We start from the raw sequence: 21,973 nt of genomic DNA on the forward strand, positions 1-21,973 counted from the left end.
GAGAATAGAATTACTTAACAAGCAGCGGTAATGAAACATCTATTTTTACATTAATTATTGCAAGATAACACAGCATAGGTTTTGATCCGCTTTCTATAGATCAAAAAATAAATTATACAAATACGAATCACCATAGTTTATCCATTCATTAGCGCTACTATTTCCAAATAAGACAAATGACATTTGAAAGCGTAAGTTAAGTGTCTTGGATCCTTTATTGCCTAATAATTTAGAATTTTTCCCATTCGATACACTAATTAGCAGCTTTGCAATGATGATTAAAAGATTATCAGAAAAAATGTCCTGCCCTTCAAGGAACTCTAAACTATTATTTCATCTAATTTATTCAGCTGGAAGTTCTATGAACCCATCTTAGAGACATAAAGCCATGTTGCTTAATTCTTAACATATGAATGGAAATCAGTCTTTGTTTTAGCGAGCAATTTTTTGCAGTTTCTTTTCATGCTTGTAAGGATTGGTGCAACTAATTTCCTAAAATGAATTTAATAGCAAAAATTGTAGTTATGTGAATGGTATTTTCTTTAATGTACACGCAGCAGCCAAATTGACAGGATGCCTTTCCTTTTGACGGAATCCAGTGTAACAGAAAGCCAATTTCATATTAGGTACATTTCATAGAAAGCCAAAGTAGTAAAACCCAAAGTTTTACAAAATAATATTTTTCAATTTTCTTGAAATTATTGCAGGGTTAACGAGTTGGTATTTAAAGTAAGTTTTTGGTAAATGTAATTCTTTATCGCTTTGTGTAAAATAAAAAAGGAAGAAAAGAAAGAGAGAGCGAGAGAAAGAGTTACAGTTACACTTAAAGGGACACTATAGTCACCAAAACAACTTTAGCTTAATGAAGCAGTTTTGATATATAGATCATGCCTCTGCAGTCTCACTGCTCAACTCTCTGCTATTCAGGGAATGGCTTTGTTTATTCAACACTAGCACACCTCCCTCCATGTTACTTACACAGCCTTCCTAAACATTTCCTGTAAAGAGTCATTGAATGTTTACACTTCCTTTATTGCAAATTCTGTTTAATTTAGAATTTCTATCATCTGCTCTGTTAATAGCTTGCTTGAACCTGCAGGAGCCTCCTGTTAGTAATTACAGTTCAATTTACAAATCAGGAGCTCAAAACCTTTGAAGTAATTACATCCGATTGAAATAAAAAAAATTCATGCAGGCTGTGTCAATCACAGCCAGAGGAGACATGTCTAGGGCTGCATAAACAGAAACAATGTGATTTAACTCTTAAATGGCAGAGAATTGAGTAGTGGAACTTCAGAGACTTGATCTATACACACTGCTTCAATAAGCTAAAGTTGTTTTGATGACTATAGTGTCCCTTTAATAGAGGCTGAAAAAAACAGAAATATGAGAATGGAAGATTCATGCCGCCAGCCCAGGGTCAAGTAATGATATCGTAAGTTATCATCACCAACACTGTCCCTTCATTGTATATACAATGAGAGTATAGGTCAGAAATCGAACTATTCAATTTTGTGTTCAAAATATTATTAGCAGTGTTCATATGCCTCGCATTAGATCCTACCATTCTATTTATCCTAATGAATTGCCCAATAAGGGAATGCTCCATTAGCGCACCATCTTCCAATGCTGAGGCTTGGCCTGGACCCCTCGCCCTACAGTTAGCAGTCTGTTGTACCAGCTAGTTAGAGGGCAGGTAGAATTCAACTTTTTTCCACTCTTTTGTCTGCTAATATATTGTGGGTGCTGTCTGCCCAATTGTTCTGCTCCCCTGCATAGGCAGAGAATGCATTGCTTTCTCAAACTGTGTGGTAAGGCTTTTTTATTACAGATGTACCACATTTATCATATGATCATGTATAAAAGAAGATGTGCTTAGCACACTTACAATCTGAGGCTTACCATTAAACCCACTGAAAGAATAGAAAGGCCACAAACCTCTTTAATCCTGAACAGAATGATTGCTTGTGAGATGTGGCGAGTCATTTGCAGGTAACAGTATGGTCTACATTGTACATTTCCCATTGTTAGATAATATAATTGTACTGCAGTGACTTTTTCATTATTACTATAGGTCATAATATAGACAGATATAATATTAGTCAGTGAGTAACCATTAGAACATTTATTGGATGTCTGGTTGCTATTACAGCGTAAGAGGGATATTTCATTGAGATCTCAGATAACGTGTGTTTAGTTTTAGAGATTTAGAATATATTTATGAACTGCAGTGATATTCTAAAGATTTTAATAACTTCAAAAGTCACTTCCAATAATGTCACTTGTGTTAGTGTCAAAAATGCTAATTAGTGCACACTATTAAATATATTCCTGTGTTGGCAGGTTTGCTGATAAATATATTTTCTTGAATAAACCATATGTTATTTTAACTCCAGTTGTGACCCAGTTCTACAGCTGCTCAGAGTAAATACCAGAGATAAATAGTTTTCAAACATAGTCGATCATTTCTTACTCATATGCTGCTGGCTCCTACTTAAATGCTACTTGTATATGACCTATTAAATATTTCATATATTGCTTTTAATGATTTCTGCAAACTGAAATAGGATTAGACATTTATAGGTACAAAAAAATATGCATCAACTAAACTGAACCACAGGATGTGGTGAAAAATAATACAATAATAATGTTCAAATTATTTTATTCAAAGAATATAGTTTTAACAAATAAATGTTAGTCTAAAATTAAAGGGACATTATAGTCACCCAGACCACTTCAGCTCACTTGCCGCGCATGCGCATTCGGCTCCGGTGACATCGGACGGGGGAGCTGACGTCGGACAGGGAGACGAGGTCACTAGTGCCCGGTGCTGGAATAAGGTAAGTGGCTGAAGGGGTCTTAACCCCTTCAGCGCCACGGGAAGGGGACCCTGAGGGTGGGGCCACCCTCAGGGCACTATAATGTCAGGAAAACCGCTTTGTTTTCCTGACACTATAGTGATCCTTTAAGAAAAACAACCAAAAAAATCTAAAGAGGTTAAAAAAATAAAAAAATTAATATTCTTACCAGTGGTCCAGCGCGCCCCAACTCTCCAGGGAGACCAGGTGGACCAGAAGCACCCTATAAAGATAAAATCCATATTTAATAGAGTGTATTTGACCTTATGAAGTTTGTTTTCCTATCAGTTACTACAGTTGCCCAAATACTCTGTTATGTTTGGTTAAAAATATCAATAAGGGAGCACACATTCATAGAGGTAGTGTAAGGTTATCTGTGACTGTTCCAACCCCCACGATCACATAAATTTTGTATGCCAACGAGGCTTCAGTTCATCATTAGCGACACAGTCGCATCAATACTGACGAATGTACAAACTCTGTCAAGTTTTTGATACACACAGCCCTATGTCCGCACAATGCCAACACATACATAGGTTTTGGGTGCACAAAAGTGACATGGCACTGGCTTTAGGCCTCAAACCCATATAAGGACATGCTCCGCTCAGTACCATTGCCCTGTTGTGGCTTTTCTGTGAAATGGCGATACTTGGAAATCCAAAATGGCGTATCCCCAGAAGATGACAGTAATAAACATGCCAGTGCACACAATATAAAGATGAAAAAGTGATATCATTGAACATTGAAAATCACCTTCAACTTGTAACTTAACTTTTCAATGTCTATTACAGATTTGACAATTTAAACAAGCCAGTTCAGTCCTGATAATGCCAATGCACACAATGTAAATGAGGAGGAAAACTGAACATTTTTTTCTTGTTTATCCTCTTCCACTAACAATGTACAATAATAGAAAATGGCAAGATTTATAATAATGATTAACACAGAGCCATTATAGAGACACCACAATTCTGTGAAAGCTGTACATTCAGCAGTATGAATTGCTACATTTAATTAGATTGATTAAACCTTACAAATATACATTTCCTAAAGCTAGGGTATTTGTAAACATAATATTAAAATTCCTGTGAAGTTTGAGTCCCCTTTAATGTTTAATGTTCTGGCATTTTAATGTTTTGCAATGTACCTTGTCATCCTTGCATTTTTTTTATTTAACGTGGCTACTAATAAATGTTTGATTTGGTGATAGGACCCCTGCTGAATGCAGGCTACCCTTTCCTTTCACATCTAAGTTTGATAACTCCTCCATAATATGGTTACGTCAATGGTAAGACCACTGAAAAAAAAAAAAATTTTATTACATTTTAAATCTCAGTATACTTAAATACTGTTGGTTTTAGAGATGGCACCAAAAATATCTCAAGGGCTATTCTTTCTACAGTTTTCTCTATTTACTTATTAGGAACAATTTCAAATATGTCACTTACTCTTGGTCCAGAAACTCCTCCACCCTAGAAACAAATGAAATCAATAACATTAATTAATAAAACATACATGGATATAGATCTGCAAGAAGAATGTTTTAATTCAAGGGTCAAAACTATTTAAGGGGTTACTTCAACAAAAAAAGTGTTTTAATGAAACACTGTTTTTGGTCAGAGTAACATTTACTGGCATGATCTTCCCCCTAAAAAATGTTTTAAAAAAATAAAGCTTTAAGCATAAACTTACCTTAGATCGCATTACAAAGCCGAGTTCTCGCTGCATACTGAGCCTCCTCCAGTGATGTCAATCCCCCTCACCGCAGGGAGACGGAGTTCATGTAGTTAGGACTTAGGAGAGAACTTGGGAGGCATGAAAAGGTGTGCCACCATTGGTTACCTGCCATCAGCATCCTACGTGTGCTGACAACAGATACCAAATATGCAAAGAATTATCATTAGCCAAAACTCTCATTTAGGGTTGGCTAATGATGCCAGAGTTTGAGTTAAACCTCAAGCAACAAGGGGCTTTAATCTAGTATATGCAGAGTTCAAGAGTGAAAAAATACAGATACAAATTCCGAGCACCATGACCACTTCAAATCCCTGAAGTTGTCATGGTACTTGACAAACCCTTTAATGTTATGAAATTATACAGGTTGTTTATAGTGGTAGCACTTTCTAAAGTTAATATAGTAGTTGGACTGGTACAATAAAATTCATCTACAGGTGGGTGTCATACTATCCCTGTAAGAGGGGAGTAGCCCTAAGCACAATAGATACAGTAACTATGTAGATTAGTTAATAGCTATATCATTAGGTAACAAAATTCACTGCATTTCTACCACAATCTTCTTTGATCTGTCCTCCTGGAGATGCATCCTTAAGCAGGGCAACTCTCGTCAGTGACGTTGGCACACTGGCATAGTTGCCAGCATGCGGATGCTAGCTAGGGAGTTTCCATAGCAACCACAGCACATGCGCTTAGGCATTGACTGACAGCTGGGAGAAAAAACTATTTTTAAATAGTTTTTGTCCCCCTAATATATACATTTGCAGGCAAAACTGCTAGCACAATGTATAGACTATTATGCTCTATCTAATGAGCATGAATAGTTTGGGGCACGACAGGTGCCCTTTAATTCCCTCTGGTTTAATTTGACCAAGCTGTCCTTCTACAGCGGTTTCTCCAGATGGTAGTGGGTTACAGTTATGTGGAACATTACAGTAGATACAATGTATATTATAGTTACATCATTTAGTAACAGAATGTGTTACATATGGTATATACTATCAATTAGCCTGGCACAACTTGTAACTGCTATTATATATAACCTACTACTCCTACTACCTACATTCACTTTATTATTTATTTATTTGGGGGGGGGAGGGCGGTGGGAGCATTTATCACAAATTTCTTTGTCTAGCACTATATATTTGTATTATTTAGTCGAATAATGCATTGAGGTTTTATTTGGAAATCATGGAGATGTTTTGGACTTTAGTTCTAATAATGTCCATTTCTAGTTATTGGCAGCACGTTCTGACAAGACTGTTCCCATTGTTTATAGTAGTCTGCTGGTTAAATAGAGGAGTATGAAAAGTACGTATTTCCACAGTCAGAATAATAATAAGAATAAGAATAAGGTCAAACTCTTTACAGGTTGGAAAAAGGCAAATGCTGCTACTCATTACTATTTGAACAATGGTGGTAACAGACTTTTTAACTTCTCCTGTTGTGTTTTTGTTTTTTTCTTGTGTTGTTTCCATCATCTACAGTCTTATCGTTCTTGCTTATTGCCTCTTATTCTGACCATTCCAATGGTAGACAAGTTCCACATTGGAGAAACACACATTAAAGAAACTCCTTCCAAAGGAACTCCTAATCTCTCCCCCCCTACCCCACCCCCAAAGTTCTGTCTAAATGAAATTGAGGAGCAGGCCATTGTAACAATGCTGCAAAAATAGCTCGGATAGGGATACATACACAGTAAAATCTATGATGCTTCAGTCTTAGTCACGATACCTTTGCTTTGATTTCATTAGAATTACCCGTTATATGTTTCCTGACATCAGCTAGCTATATTCCTGTCCTAGTTATACACTCAGCTACATGCGGATTCTGTTCTGAATTTCATATTCGTGTACACATTTCTGATTCTGCTCTGCCCCGTTCATATCAGTTCATATCAGCATAAATGTATGACTGTCTTGATGCTCAATGTTCTTTTAAAGTCTAACCTTATCCTAAAGACTTATTGTTGTTAAGGATTGAGTAGGTGACTACTGACCAACCTTGACTTACTTGTGCAATTTGTTTCTGATTCCCTATAAATTATATACTCGGGAGGGTCTGGCATTCATCTGGCCAAACACAAAATATTAACTGTAGGTGAAACTTTGCCCTGAAGTCACTATTGGTTCATCTCCTGCTACACACCCTCCTCTGTCCTTAAATCAGGATGATTGCAAAGAAACAAATTCAAGCCCCCCTAAAATAACAGGAAATACAGCAATCAGATATTTTAGTCAGTTACTCACTGATAATCCTCGAGAGCCTGGCAGTCCTGGTTCACCCTGAAAACATCAAACATTTTAATAAGTCAAAAATTGGAAACATGTAGAGCATAGTGATATTAAAGGCTATACCTGCAGATAACAGAATTGTATAATGACACGGTATGTAGCCAAATATGAGTTTGCGCCATGAACAAATCTTTTAATGAACTCCAAAAATTACCTTTTGCCCCCGTGGTCCAACTGGACCCGGTGATCCTCCTGGTCCTGTCAGTCCCTGAAGCAAAGAAAACAATATGTAGATTAAAGTCATGTATATATTAATATGTATTTTCAAAAAATTAGGAATGAATTAATGATTGGAAATCACAAAATAAAGTCTGAATATTGTACTGTGTGTGAGTTTATATATAAGGCATGTTTTATTTATGTATGTATTTTTGAGAACAAACCACATTCTGCTCAGTTTTACCAATCAAAATGAAAAGTTTGCAAATTCTGCATTGTTGACAATCATCACAGAAAAGAATGAAGTTATTCCACTAAGGACTACAAATTTAGCATTTTGCAAAGAATTGTTCCAGATATGCATTGATGTACACTCTACTTCTAGTTTTCAGTAAGTAGGTTCTACATTTCCCAGGGTGTTTTTGAGAACAGCGTCAGAAAGTACGAGGACATAAATCCTAATATGTTTCTAAAGTGTGTACCAGTTATCAAGACAAGGAGTCTTTCAAGAACACACTGAAAAAAACCCAAAATGTACATAGCAAATAAAAAAGTCCTAAACTATTGCCCGAAAAAAAGGATAATAAAAAAGACAAAATATAAACTAAAAGCCAGATATGTTACATTAGCGTGCTAGTGTTAATTCTTAGATTACTGGGCTCCACCACACCTTACCAAAGCTGTTTTGTTATTTTGTCCCATGCAGTTTGGGCAGGCTTAAGGTGCAAAGGTACAGTTTTAAAAAAAGTTTGACATAAATCAGAGGGACTGCACCCATCACCTCTTAGCACCAAAAACCACTGTAAAAAGTTGTAGGAGCATTGGTGGTTAATTTATATTTTTACATGTCAGTTGAGGAGCCTTTGGACAACTTAGAAAACATGTACCCTATAGGTATGCATGTAAGATTTGAAAGGCTCAGCCCTGCCTAAAAGTTAAACTTTAATTTGTGGGTTATTTGCATTATTGGGGGGGTTCTCAGTAAAGGGATAGGAGGTAGCTATATATACAAATCCCCATCTATGTCTTTGGCCCAGTCTTCAGCTCTTCCAATCATGTCATTAGTGTATCTTTGCATATGTGCAATGGAAGAGAGTTACCTAATGGAACTCTCTTTTGGCTCTTAAGCTACCGTACAAGAGAAATTGCATGTGGTTTCAGTTTGTGAGTTGCTTACATATGAGTACAATTAGGTCATCATGTTCTGTGCCTAATGATAATGATAATGATATGTACACAACAAAACAATAAGGAACACCCTCCATTGAAAGTTGCTCACGTGCATGCAGACTTATGATATGACATTAACAAAACAAGCCTTTACAAAAATCTTGACATGTTTGCTCTCCCAATATCTTTCCAACCAGCCACTCACGATCCGTTAGTAAAGTGGAAGGGGAAACTGCATAACTGAGCAAGATTTTAGCAGACCTAAACTATTTTTCTTTAATAAATGTAACCTCTTAAGGATCAATGATGGTCTATGTTATCATAACAATCTATTTTGTTTAAGATCCTCTTCCAAAACGAGCAGCATGGAGCCGCCAATACTAAATAAGCAGGACAATCCATGAATACATGGATCTTTAACGGCCATACAGGAATTTACAGCATAGTGTGCCATGTGATCTTTAAGAGGTTAACCCCTTAAGGACACATGACGGATATATTCCGTCATGATTCCCTTTTATTCCAGAAGTTGTGTCATTAAGGGGTTAAAGTGTTCTCTAGAAAAAAGGTATTTTAAAGTATTTTTTGCAAATTATGTTTATACCAAGTAATGGAGCAGGGAGGCTGACTGACACTATACTAAAAATTTGGTATTTTAAGAATGGCCACTCCTATTCGCACACCTCCATGGGTAAATAGTGAGCAAAAGGCTCCCTTCCCATCACCAGCTTCTCTCAATATTGGCCCCTTTCTATGTGCTGTGAAATAAGGACTGTGAAATTATTGACAAGAGAGACCTCAATTCAACGACCTTCCAAATTAGCTACCATTTACTTAATGGTTTAGTTTACAGCTCACTGGCACTAATAGTGCCCATAAAGTTCTGCACATCTGGTAATATGCGATTCAATGTCTCCCTGACACTAAGTGCCCCTAATAAACCTTTAGGAAATGCCAGGCAAAGTGTCCACATGAAATACAAATGTAATTATCTAGCACCAACCCTCCATGCCCCTAAAGTGAATTAAATATGCTGATTTGGTAACTTTTTGCAAGGGTGCACTATGTCTCCCATTGCACCATGTAAAGTATTATACCATATAATTTGTTATGTACGCCCTCTATCAGTTGGAGTCCCTGGGGCCCCTTACTTTACGCATCCACAACCTGGCATGTGTGCCTATGAGGAAGTACACACGTAGCTTTCATTTAAATATTGAAGTTATATTTCCATCCATTTAACTTCTCAATGCTACATGCAGATGTCTTTCCTTGGAGCACTCTTGGTCCTAACTGGATGCTCCTTGGAAAATGAGTTTTGCAAAGCAGTCAGAATCATGGGGGCTGTAACTGCATATATACAGCAACATAACACCAAGACTCTGCAGGCCCTCCACAGATACCAACAACAGGCAAATGAACGGGCAGTTTATTCTATACACGCAATCATAAAAAATCCAAGAAGCAGGGGATATTCACATGTTTCACAATAAATAACCCATGCATTATATAAACTTTCCACGTTGCAGACAGGCCAAAGGTCCATCTTACAATTTCAATTACAAAAAAAAAAAAAAGAATCCAGATTCTGCCAAAAGCTTACAACAATAAATAAGGGAAGCAGCACATTCAACTTCAGTACAGAGTATCAATATCTGTCTTTATCTAAATAATGAAAATAACCAGATGCCAATTAATAATTCTAGTAAAGGGGACACTCCACTACCAAAATGTAAAATGAATAAAAATTAAAGTTTACCCCAAATAAAAACGTGCATGCATTTATTTATGCGTTTTATAAAATTGGGTTACAGCTAAAACAGCGGGCAAAACCTACATTTCTCTTCTCTGTTGTATGCAAGCCCTCTTTTTATAACCACAACTAAACTTTCTGTGGCTGTCCAATCACAGGCTTCCCAGTGCAGCTCAATGAGGAGTCTGTACAAGACAGGTGATCTAGGCAATTACCTGCCTCTTAAATTTAGCTCCACTGAGTTAACCAAATCAGGAAGTAACAGGACTGCACTTTTTGTAAAATGAAAAAATAGGACATGCTCTTCACACATAGCTTTTGCCCCCTTATAAGAATTCAGCTGACAGGCTTATTCAAATGGATGTAAATAGGACGTATCTGTTTATGTCTGTTCATGCCAGTTAAACTGCATTTAAAGGGACACTATAGTCACCTGAACAACTACAGCTTAATGTATTTGTTCAGGTGAGATCTATAGCTCCCTGCAGGCAATCTAATGTAAACACTGTATTTTCAGAGAAAATACAGTGTTTACATTGATTGATAGGAATACCTCCAGTGGCTGTCACTCAGACGGCCACCAGAGGGACTTCCTATCATGCAGGGCCCTAAAAAGGCCCTGTACACGTCAGACGTATTAAGATACGTCTGACGTGTGAAGGAGAGAGAAGGCACTGTGTGCGCGCCTTCTCTCTCCAGCCTGTCAGTGAGGAGAGGGGGCGGGCAAAGACCACGAGCTGAGCTGTCAGTCAGCTCAACTCGCGCCCGCGCACACCGCACGCATGCGCGGTAGTGCACTCAGGACTTCAGAGGGCGGCATGAATGACGCCCTCTGAAGTATGTGCGCATGTGTGGCGAACCCGCGCATGCGCACAAGGGAGCAATGACGCTTCCAAATGGAAGCGTCTGATTGCTCCCTGCTCGCGCCCGCCTATTTCGTTATTTTGACGAAATAGGGGGCGCGGCTTCACAAGGCTCCCGGCGCTGGAACTAGGTGAGTAAAAACGGCTGCCTGGAGAGTCCCTTTAATTATACAGGGATTTCTAAGCCCTATTTAGCTTTGATCCTGTTAACATTTTACTCCTAGCAAGTGCAATTAAAGGTATAATGAGCTGCTTGCTAGTTGTAATTTGAGTACATTCCAAAAATTGTACATATTACTAAATACAAACCTGTATCCTTTCAGTTGGGATGGAACGTCTTCCTTAGTATAACTTAACTAGCATAATTCATACAAAGCTACCACAATCAACTACAATGTAGTCAATGTGTAAACTATATACATGCTAAGAAACTAAATTCAAAGGCATTGTCTTGGATCATATTGTTTATGGTCCAATTATTCACAATTGCACAATCTACATTAATAGTGATTCTTTCTGTATGGGATCATTCACCTCCTTTCTGATTTTCCTGATTATATATGAAACAGGGGATCTGATGCCTGTGATAACAAAGTGTTGTGCTCTGAATAATGGAACGTAGTAATATAAATTAGGAAATATCATTAGCATAAACATTTGCTTAAAGGGATACTATAGTCACAAGAGCAACTACAGCCTATACAAGAGCAACTACAGCCTATACAAGAGCAACTACAGCCTATACAAGAGCAACTACAGCCTATACAAGAGCAACTACAGCCTATACAAGAGCAACTACAGCCTATTGCATTTGTTATGGTAAGTAGAATCTGTCCCTTCAGGCTTTTTGCTGTAAACACCGTGTTTTCAGGGAAAATGCAGTGTTTACATTACAGCCTAGTGATAACTCCACTGACAACTCCTCAGATAGCTGCTAGAGATCCTTCCTTAAGCAGTCCTACCTAATGTGCAGCACTGCCACTCAGTGTCTCCACACTGAACTTTTCTCATTGAGATGCATATCTATGAGGAGATGCTGATTGGCCAGGGCTGTGTTTGACTTGTGCTAGCTCTGCCCCTGATCTGCCTCCTTCACAGTCTCAGCCAATACTATGGGGAAGCACTGTGATTGGCTCACAGAATCACTTTGAATCACAGACAGGGGCAGAGGTAGCAGCTGCAGACTTGAATACAAGTACATTTTTAATATATTTAGGGAGTCAAGACGTGACCAGGGGGGCTCGATGGTGGTAGGGTCAGAAATATATGTTTGTGTTCCTGACCCTATAGTGCTCCTTTAATTATTACACCATGTTTACAGTTTGCACTTCTTTTCATCACATGACACTTTGATAAATATCCCCCAGTGTGTTAGATATTTCACCCATTAATGAAAGTAGTGAATGTCTACACCTTGTTCTATGGCAAATGGTCAGCAATCATGCTCAGCCAATGAGCAGGGCCAGACAGATATACCGGAAAAAGTCCCGGTGGGTGCCCTGGCCTGGGGCGGCACAGTGCCCGGGTGATCGGCAGGAGGGGAGCACATAGCACAGAGCTCCCTTGTTGCTGGTCTCTGTTTGTAGTGTGGCTGAGCCATCGACTGCAGTACATAAGCTTTTTCTCCCTCTAACTGGTCTGAAAGAAAAGGCACAAATCTGTGCCCGGCTGCACTATACTGCACTAATATGGAGGAGCAGTGGGAGGAGTTTTGCTGTGTCACGCAAAGGGTACGCAGACGTGCGCCACTGCCACCTGTCCGCCTTCACGGATCTACAGGAGAGGAAGGATCTATCATCCTGTGAGGCACCAGTGGTTGGAGGCTTGGAGCAGAGCAGGTCAGTGCAGAGGCATCATGAAATGTGAGTAGAGAATAGAATTTTATGTGAAGGGGTGTGGGGTGTGAATGTTTTTTTGGTTTTTTTGTTTTTTAATTAAGGGTGGATCTGCAGGGTTTGTTTGTTTGTTTTAAATACAGGGGGGTGTACAGGGTTTTTTTTATTATTAAAGGACCACTATAGGCATCCAGACTACTTAAGCTTAATGAAGTGGTCTGGGTGCCAGGTCCCTCTAGGATTAACCCTTTGTGCTGTAAACATAGAAGTTTCAGAGAAACTGCTATGTTTACATCTGGGTTAATCCAGCCTCTAGTGGCTGTCTCATTGACAGCCGCTAGATGCACTTCCGCGCTTCTCACTGTGATTTTCATAAGGGGATGAATGAGACATATGGAAGGGCTGGGGTAAATGTGACATATGGAGCGGATAGGGTAAAAGAGACGCATAGAGGGCTGGGGGGAATGAGACAGATAGAGGGGATGGGGGTGAATGAGACACATAGAGGGCTAGAGGAGTTGAATGAGACACATGAGAGGGCCAGGGTAGGTGAATGGAGTGCTGTGGGGTGAAGGATACACATGTAGGGACTGTGGGGAGGTGAATGAGACATATGGAGAGCTGTGGGGAAATGAGACACATAGAGAGCTGAGGGGGAGTCTATGAGACACCTGGAGAGTTGGGGAAATGTGACACATGATGGGGCCTGGGGGGTGAATGAGACACATGGAGTGGCTGTGAGGGGTGAATGAGACATTTGGAGGACTTCGGGGTAAATGAGACACACAGAGGGCTGGTGGAGGTAAATGAGACATGTTGGGCTGGGAGGGGTGAAATACACACATGGAGGACTTGGGGTGAATGAGACACATGATTTAAGACATAGAAAGGGGAAAATGGGAAAGATGATGCACTAAAGTGGGTAAGACAATGAAAGAGGGGATAAGAAACACAAAAAACACAGGATATTCAAAAGGGAGGTTAGGAGAAACAGGTTACATAGTTACATAGTTGTAGTGGGGGGAATGGATCTTTGCCTGTGTCTTCTGATCTCGCTCAAACAGCAATGAATACAATTGTCAGACTCCAGGGACAGGCTCTATGTACCAAAACCATTATATTAATATGTAGTGGTCGTGGTGTTTAGATTGTCTATAGGACAAGAAGTTAGGCAATTGCCTTTGGATCATGACAGTCCTTACACATCATTACACATCTGTCATTGGGGATCATCAGCAAAGCATGTAAAATGGCAAATAATAAATATATATTACTATTCTATACTTCCATTATAACCATCCAATTACCAACAGCAGACTCTTGTCTGTTCATTTTTGCTATTCAGAATTTAACATTAAATCCAGACTCGGTTCTTACGGACATAGTTTGCCTTTAATTCTTCATTTGTTAACCTCTTATTTTTATCCATTGTTTTGTGTGCTGGATTTCTTATTAACACTTCAAAAATATTGTATTTTTCCATGTAAATAAATTGTAACAAGCAGCACAGAGAGTACAATTAATTTGGTTTATTCAAGCTTTTCTGAACACGGTAAGTTTAAAAAGAAAATATTTGGACTGCAACAGAGAAGAGGAAGCATGCAAGCTGGAAAGGTCATAGAGCACTAGAAATGAGAATGATTAGCAATGACAAGGTCAGAGCAGTTCTCCGAGCATTTAGTCCATAGTCATATGAAACAACATGCTGAGATTTTTAATTGTTTTTTTGTCTTTTGGATTTTCTTGATAATGCACCTGTCTCACTTCACTAACAATATTAGTTGGAAAGGACTTGAAAAAGGGCAGCGCCACTGCATGCAAAATTGTACAAATTAATACATTACATGCCACAGGTTAAATGATTAATATTGTGCAAAAAGAATGTTTACCTTTTGTTGAAATTCTTTAGAACTTAATAGGAGTAATGTTAAAGGGGAACTATCACTTTCCTGGACTTTTGATATAATGCTCACGTATCCCTATATTTAACAAATATGTTTTTTTTAAGAGTGATAAATGAAATCCCCACCTCCATAACTCCATTCAGGTGATTTTCAGTGATGTATTCAAATGAGTAAATTCTAGAGAAGTGACAGTTCCACTTTAAAAGGACACTATAGGCACCCAAACCACTTTATCTCAATGAAAATGAAGTGGTCTGGGTGCCATGTCCCCTGGCGCTTTAATTATGCAATTGAATACATTGCTGTTCTGCAGGAATGGCAAGGTTTACATTGCAGGGTTAACATGCTTCTAGTGGCTATCACACTGACAGCCACTGGAGGCACTTACATCCCAATAACCGCACTAAACTCAGCTATTCTATCAGATGGTCTCATAGAGTGCGGAAGTTATGTCATGCATAAGCATTAGCCTGCCTAATGCCTTCCTATGGAAAAGTATTAGATTGGCTGTTATTATCAATCTTGGAGGCAGGAATACATGTGTTCCTTCAACTATGCTCCTTCCTGTTTTCTGGGCAACAAAAGCAAACATTCTGGTACCGAATGGCTATGAAAGTAGCAATTCAACAATTACCAATCTGAGTGATAAATAATTATTTGCCATTCTGGATGCATGGCAGAGGTTATGAAAAAAAAAATCACTTTAACCCCTTAAGGACCAAACTTCTGGAATAAAAGGGAATCATGACATGTCACACATGTCATGTGTCCTTAACCCCTTAAGGACCAAACTTCTGGAATAAAAGGGAATCATGACATGTCAGACACGTCATGTGTCCTTAAGGGGTTAAGGGGTTAAACACCTAAAGCTCTTTGACCTGATGAAGTGCTCTGTGTGTAAAGAGTGTCCTCTTTTTTAATTTGACAAAAATGTGCAGATTTCATTAAAAAATTGGAACTTTAATACATTAACATGTCCTGTTACTTCCTGGTATGTTTAGCTCAGTGGTGCTAAACTCAAGAGGAAGCAATTGCTCAGAGCCCCTGCCTTGCAACGACTTCTCATTCAAGTCTGTGATTGGACAGCCTCAGAAAGTCTGGGCGGGCTTAGAATGGGAGGGTTGGCAAGTGCTGCAGACAAGAGGTTTTCCAAGCTGTTTGAGAAAAAATGCACAATGCTTTAAACATATTTTTCTCTGTATCTAGCATAAATCCAAATGTTGTTTTTTAACTTGAGTTTATTCCTTTAACACTAACAGGGCTATTTACTAAAATGAAAATGCAAAGTGATTATTTTAACATTAGGCCAAAGTAGCGGAAATTAAAGAGTAGCTAACTGGCTTTTTTTTTAGCCTTAAATTTGAAATCCATTCACTTGAGTGAATAATCCTGCACAAGGTTTAGTGAGATAGCAGCTGACTTGCAGCACTTGGGTCAAGATAAGCAAATTCCAAGGGGGACATTTCCAGCTCAGCCATATTAGAGATTTATTTAAAATCATTGATAGTTTGACCAACATGCTGCAAACCTGCTTTCAATTGACAGTAATTTGCTATTTAGTGAATAAATTCCGAAGGGACAGATTTATCCCCTTAACCTGGAATTGTGGAAACTTGAAAAATATCCAGGTTGGAAAGATAGCGGACATCTGAGCTATAGTGGCCTATTTTGGCCTAAAATTTGGATTTCACTTGGTAATTCTCCACAAATACTGGTTTAGCTTATAAACACACAGAATGTCAATCCCAATGCATTTATACTTGGAACATCCTATAGGGACATCATATTTTAATAGCTGTATAATGTACTTAGCTCCAGCTATTTTTTTTTTCTTCTTCTAGATTTCTAATTGCCGATACAAATTGCATTTTGACTCGAATTTCCCAATATTACATAAATAAATTAATAAATAGTTGTGGGAATTTGTGCAACCTGTGAAATTCTTGCTCTGCTCTAAGGCTCTCGGATGCTAAAGAGCACTTAGATTGCTGATTTGTGCAGTGTTTTGCAGACAGATGTTGCTTGCTCTGACTACTAATGTATATTGCAATCTACCATGACAACCCATACACTCTGAGAGCAGGCTGCAGTCATAATGGGGTATGCTTGTGAAGAGCTATATGGGCGATATGGAAAAACAGTAAGCCTTAACCAAACACACTCCAGAACCACTTCAAAAGCATATTGCTCTCCAAAGCAAATATTATACCAGTCTTTCTGAAATACATTTGCTAAAAGGATCAGGATCTCTTACAATCAAACCAGGATTACACATTGTCAGCTGAAATCAGAACAAGCCGCATGTATTCCTGCGTTTACATTAAACACAGCTATATACATTGAGAACATGTGTGTCTCTCACTCATTTTTCTCTAAACGCTACATACAAATCAGTAGGGTATCATTTTTATAATTCGTAAGCAAACATTCAACAAAACTGCTATTGTTAAGACTCAGGCTCATGAATGACCATTCATTATATGACAGTCAGTGTTATTTGAGTAAATGGTTGTGCTGGCATTTTTAAAATGTATTTAACTTGAATTTCAAATTGTCAAAATCAGACAATGGTCAAATAAGAAAAGTTGTCAAAGGCAGCTATGTTTTCAGTTTAGCAACGAAGGCCTTAGATTAGAAAATCACTTTGAATCTGTTTGAATTTCAAAAAATTCACACTTTGGTAGGTTTCTAACCCGTATGATGCAGTACTCAAAAGGTGTCACAAACTCTTTGACCATGAAGAATGTCATATGCTTAATGCGGTCATTATTTATTACATTTATTTCTGATAATCATCAGTATTAAAATGAGGATTCTCATCTGAAAATTAATGATAGTAATATTTCAGCTTGGCTCATTGAATTGATCTCTCTCTCTTCCAAGGCGTCAAGTAATTTTGACATCTGTAAGCTGCTGTATATTTGCTTGTATATACGTGTGTGCCTTAGAAGACTTTCTCTTATTGAAGTGTGGTCAAAAAAGATTGGGAACCCTGCTTTACCGACTAACCCAGCTAGGGAATAGCTGCTTGGGCTGTGGATAGAGCTGACAGACACTGCACTGTTACCTGAAGCCAGTCTCAGACAGTGTGTGAATGGAGGGTACTGTGCACACAGAGCCCTCTATCCTAGTGCTGGGCGTTCCATTCACAAGCCTCTCCCACCTCACTGTACAGTCAGAGCATCTCCCTGCACATCTCCTAGCTGGGGGAGACTGACACAATCCCTATGTACTTACATCAGCCCCGGGCTCGCCTGGTAATCCAGGAGATCCAGGTTTTCCATCATCCCCATCTAGGCCCTGAGATGTAAAAAAGGAAGAAAGATATTTAAAAATAAAAACAATTTATAAGTGCAATGGTAAGAAGAGAAACAAATATATAACAGCACACGTTATAGTGGAATATGGTTTACTTACCGGTGGGCCTGTAGGACCATCAGGACCCCTGTCTCCCTGTCAAAGAACAAGAGATTATAAATTTATAAAACAATAATTTTGGCTGTACTTTTTCCACAGATTATATAAGGACAGCGTCAAATACAGGCCACATATATAGCATATTCCTTTGTTTTGCAGCTTTGTTAATCATAAATTAGTCAATGATGGACATGGTGAACACTTTTGGATAAAGGCCTGCAACTCTCATTACTCTTAACCAGTAAATAGTGGGCTAAGGATGATGGGAGTTTTACTTTTCAGTGACTGCAGTGATAGGTGTACAGTATAATGTACATTAACTACCTTACAAAACATTGTAAGATTGTGAAGAAAAATATAATATATATATATATATATATATAGTCATATAGATTCCTTTTTCTGTCTATGTTACTCATTCATTATTGTAGTTTACACATTTGGTCACTTTCTGTGTAATTCCCTATACTGGGATTTGTGGAGAATTAACAAGGGGATGTGCATTTATCCTAAATAGAAACATTATGGTTTCAGCTATATTTACTAATATTGTATATTCCTCTATGAAGTCTCCACAATCCTGGTTTAATGAATAAACACCAAAGATTACAACTCTCACCATCCTTAACCATCATTCGAGTGAGAATGATGGGAGTAGCAATTTTTAGAGCTTGGAGTTCCGGAGGCAGCCAATTTTTATTAGTCATTTACATAACCAGTGTGTGCCACTGCCCATGGCTATAAAATGTGCAGAACAAAAATAAATAGCAACTTACATCAATTCCATCAATACCAGGGACTCCTGGGGTTCCGGGGGGGCCCACAGGTCCAGGCGGTCCGGGTGGTCCTCTCTGGTGAAAACAATAGGGTAAGTCAGATGAAAGTTATCCTGCCAATCATGGTTTGGTACTGCAGATCTGTCTGGACTACAATCCCACAATGCTCAGCCAGCTTTAGGCTGGTTGAGCATCTTGGGTAATATAGTTTGAAAATGTCCACAGTGGCATAGCTAGCCATTAAGATATAAATGTCACTGTACCAGGCAGGCATCGATGGCTACAATTTGCCACTTCAGCTGTTGTGGAATATATTCACATTGTCTGGCTGAGCATTTTGGGAAACGCAGTCCACAACAGCTGGAGTCCAGTGATCTAGGAATGCATCATGGGAGTTGGAGTTCTCCAATAGATGGAGAGCTACCCTTTAGCCACCCACGATTTAAGTGTGATCAAAGCATACTTGTTATTACATGAGTAGGGAAGCTTCTCCGACATCTTCAATGTTTAGGGATCAGGGACTTATCAAAACTTTGATCAAAAATCAATACTCCAAATAAAATATTTAGCAAACACGGTATTGTACAGATCTAACAATGCAACATAATGAAATGGATCAGACCAGGTAAACGTCAGGTAATCGAAAAGTTACATGTTTATTTAATGCTGCTGGATAATTCCACAGAATGATTTATATTCGATGGATAATGGAAGAAACTGTAATTAATTATAATATATGGAATATATTTTACCTAAATACAGTGACTCTTTTATCCTGTGGGCCTTGCATGTTAGTGGATATATAATGAATTCCTGCAGAGATGATAGATTCCTGGATTGAGGCCCTGCACACATATGAATATATCCTTGTTTTACTGTGTTTTTTTTTTTTCTTTTTTTGCACCGGGAGGTGATGTGGGCTTTACAAAGCGGTCATTGTGAGTTAGGGGATCACTTCTGTGTTGCTCTGCTCCTCCTCCTCCTCCAGCAGCAGCAGTGGGATGGTGGCTGGCTGTCCATTCACAGGTACTGAACTAGTGTGAACCCCCAGTCCATTAACCCTTTACTTCCCACATCAGCTAGAGTGACCCCAGCTTTCTTTAACCCTTTACTTCTAAAAACTGAACTAGTGTGAACCCCCAGTCCATTAACCCTTTACTTCCCACATCAGCTAGAGTGACCCCAGCTTTCTTTACTTCCAAGAACTGAACTAGTCTGAACCCCACACTCAATCAGCCCTATTATAGATATGAAGAATATGAAGAATTTTGGCCAAGGAACTTGTTGGACATTCTTATCCCAACTTTTCTCAACTAAACTGACACTTTATTAACCCCATGCACTCTGATCAAGCTGGAAGCTGAAACCCTCATCATGAAACCTCATCAGCTTCCATTAACCCAATAATTCCCGGCTGACAAGCTCTCAAAATAAACCAATATGTTTTCCCGTTAACCCCTTCAAGTCTGCTCCATTGGTTTTTCAATTCTTGCAAACGGTTTACATTTCCACCTCATTAAGTCTTCTCCTCCCAGTCATCGTTTTCCTGTGGCCGAGCAATGGCCCATTCTTCAGTCATCAGTGAGTTTGAAGTTTTGTAAATAAATGTGAACACATCGATTGCCAAGATGCTTCCATCCTGTCCATATCTAACGCTAGGGCTCACTTTAAACTATTTAAGTCGAGTCGAAACAATCACTGCAGTAGCAAGTCTCTCTGGTGCTCAGGTGGTTAAAATATCCTTTGGAGGTAGATATTTGAGTAACACGTAAGTCACACCATGGTTACAAATAACTTCAATCCAGAGCGTTGGCAGCATTAAATACAATGTATCTTCACTGGTATTAAATTTGGAGTTTGGAATGTTCAGTTACTCTGTGTGATACACTGTGTATCCTTACAGTGAACTTTCAGAATGGGGAATCCACTGATCGATCAGACATTCCAACTCCCATACACTTTAACAATACTGACACTATACTGAAACTGCACAGACACCCTGCTCTTACCTCTAGGAGTGCTTGGCTGACCTGCAAAGATGAAGAGAGATAGTTAGTTTCCACTTACTTGAGCCAAGCAGATGCTAGCAATATGTAAGGCTAGGACCAGAAGAAGGGGCCCCCCACTCCGGACAGTCTGAGCCATAGTACAACCTATGGCTAGGCAAAAAGGCTCAGTATCCTTCCCTCTGTCCGATTATGAGACCCACAAGGCAAATCCCCCAAATGACTCAGCTAACACTAGCTGCAAGGTAAGCCCTGGAGAAAGTCTCTGATCCTTATGTTTATTAATAACCTGGGAGGAGGGCAGTGATGATTGGAGGATGCTTGGACTGTGGGATGGGAGGATACAGTGCCACAGGTCTTTTAACCCTTCAGGTGGAGTCTCCAATGCAACATGTGGTGTCAAACCCAGCATTAACACACACAACCCTGACTTGAGCAATGGGTTACTAAACCTTAACCCCACCCCCTCTAATAGGTACCGGATTATCATTTTTACTGCAACATTCCCACGCAGACACCATCATGACGTTTTTTATTATCAATAACTTGATGAGATCATCAGGGGACCCGGTCAAATGCCCACATCATTTGCATACTATGATATAAATATGACTGCATTTATTTTATTAATGCCAATTGACTGCATTTATTTTATCAATGCCAATTGACTTTTTTGTGATGTGTTGGGCGATGAAATGTTCAACATCTGGCCCTTTTATTGACACATTTAATGTTAATGAGCCTTGAACTTGTAAACATGCAATAATTAGTGTGATAGGCACACTGGCAGTCTATGTCACGTGACATGTAAGATTGAAAAGAAGGGTGCAAATGGTGTAGTCAACCAACCACTTTAAACATCAAAACATCATAAATATAAGAAGGTTGAGCATACCAAAAATTACATAACCGTGGGAAATAATTATTCGGAAAATAGCTTACAGGTATATGCTAATCCAACCTCATTGTTACAATATATATACCATGGTATGCAGCCAATAAAATTAACAGAATTTCAGCAAAATAATTTAAGTAGAAACATCTGCATGTACTGGAAAATACACAATTTCACAAATACAAACACTAGTGTCAGCTATATAGTTGATGTAAAGGAGAAACTGACAAAAGTTTTGAAGCCAAAATTTTAAGAAGAGGGCGCACAGGACATCAAACATTGGCCTGGGTAGTAAAATGTAAAAATATT

The 21,973-nt window shown here is 38.7% G+C and overlaps 1 protein-coding gene across 1 annotated transcript in view; it reads right to left on the bottom strand.

Annotated features, from left to right (window-relative positions):
• Nucleotides 1–21,973, bottom strand: part of LOC134586979 (collagen alpha-1(IX) chain-like) — a 139,788-nt gene that overhangs the window by 62,955 nt on the left and 54,860 nt on the right. The window contains exons 7-14 of the mRNA XM_063442973.1: nt 20,773–20,793; nt 18,764–18,838; nt 17,988–18,023; nt 17,808–17,870; nt 7,041–7,094; nt 6,842–6,877; nt 4,307–4,330; nt 3,028–3,081 (exon numbers count right to left, since the gene is read on the bottom strand). Of these exons, the coding sequence (XP_063299043.1) occupies nt 3,028–3,081; nt 4,307–4,330; nt 6,842–6,877; nt 7,041–7,094; nt 17,808–17,870; nt 17,988–18,023; nt 18,764–18,838; nt 20,773–20,793 (363 nt within the window). The remainder of the gene's footprint in view (nt 1–3,027; nt 3,082–4,306; nt 4,331–6,841; nt 6,878–7,040; nt 7,095–17,807; nt 17,871–17,987; nt 18,024–18,763; nt 18,839–20,772; nt 20,794–21,973) is intronic.

The sequence above is a fragment of the Pelobates fuscus genome, chromosome 2 (assembly GCF_036172605.1).
Source record: "Pelobates fuscus isolate aPelFus1 chromosome 2, aPelFus1.pri, whole genome shotgun sequence".
NCBI lineage: Eukaryota > Metazoa > Chordata > Amphibia > Anura > Pelobatidae > Pelobates > Pelobates fuscus.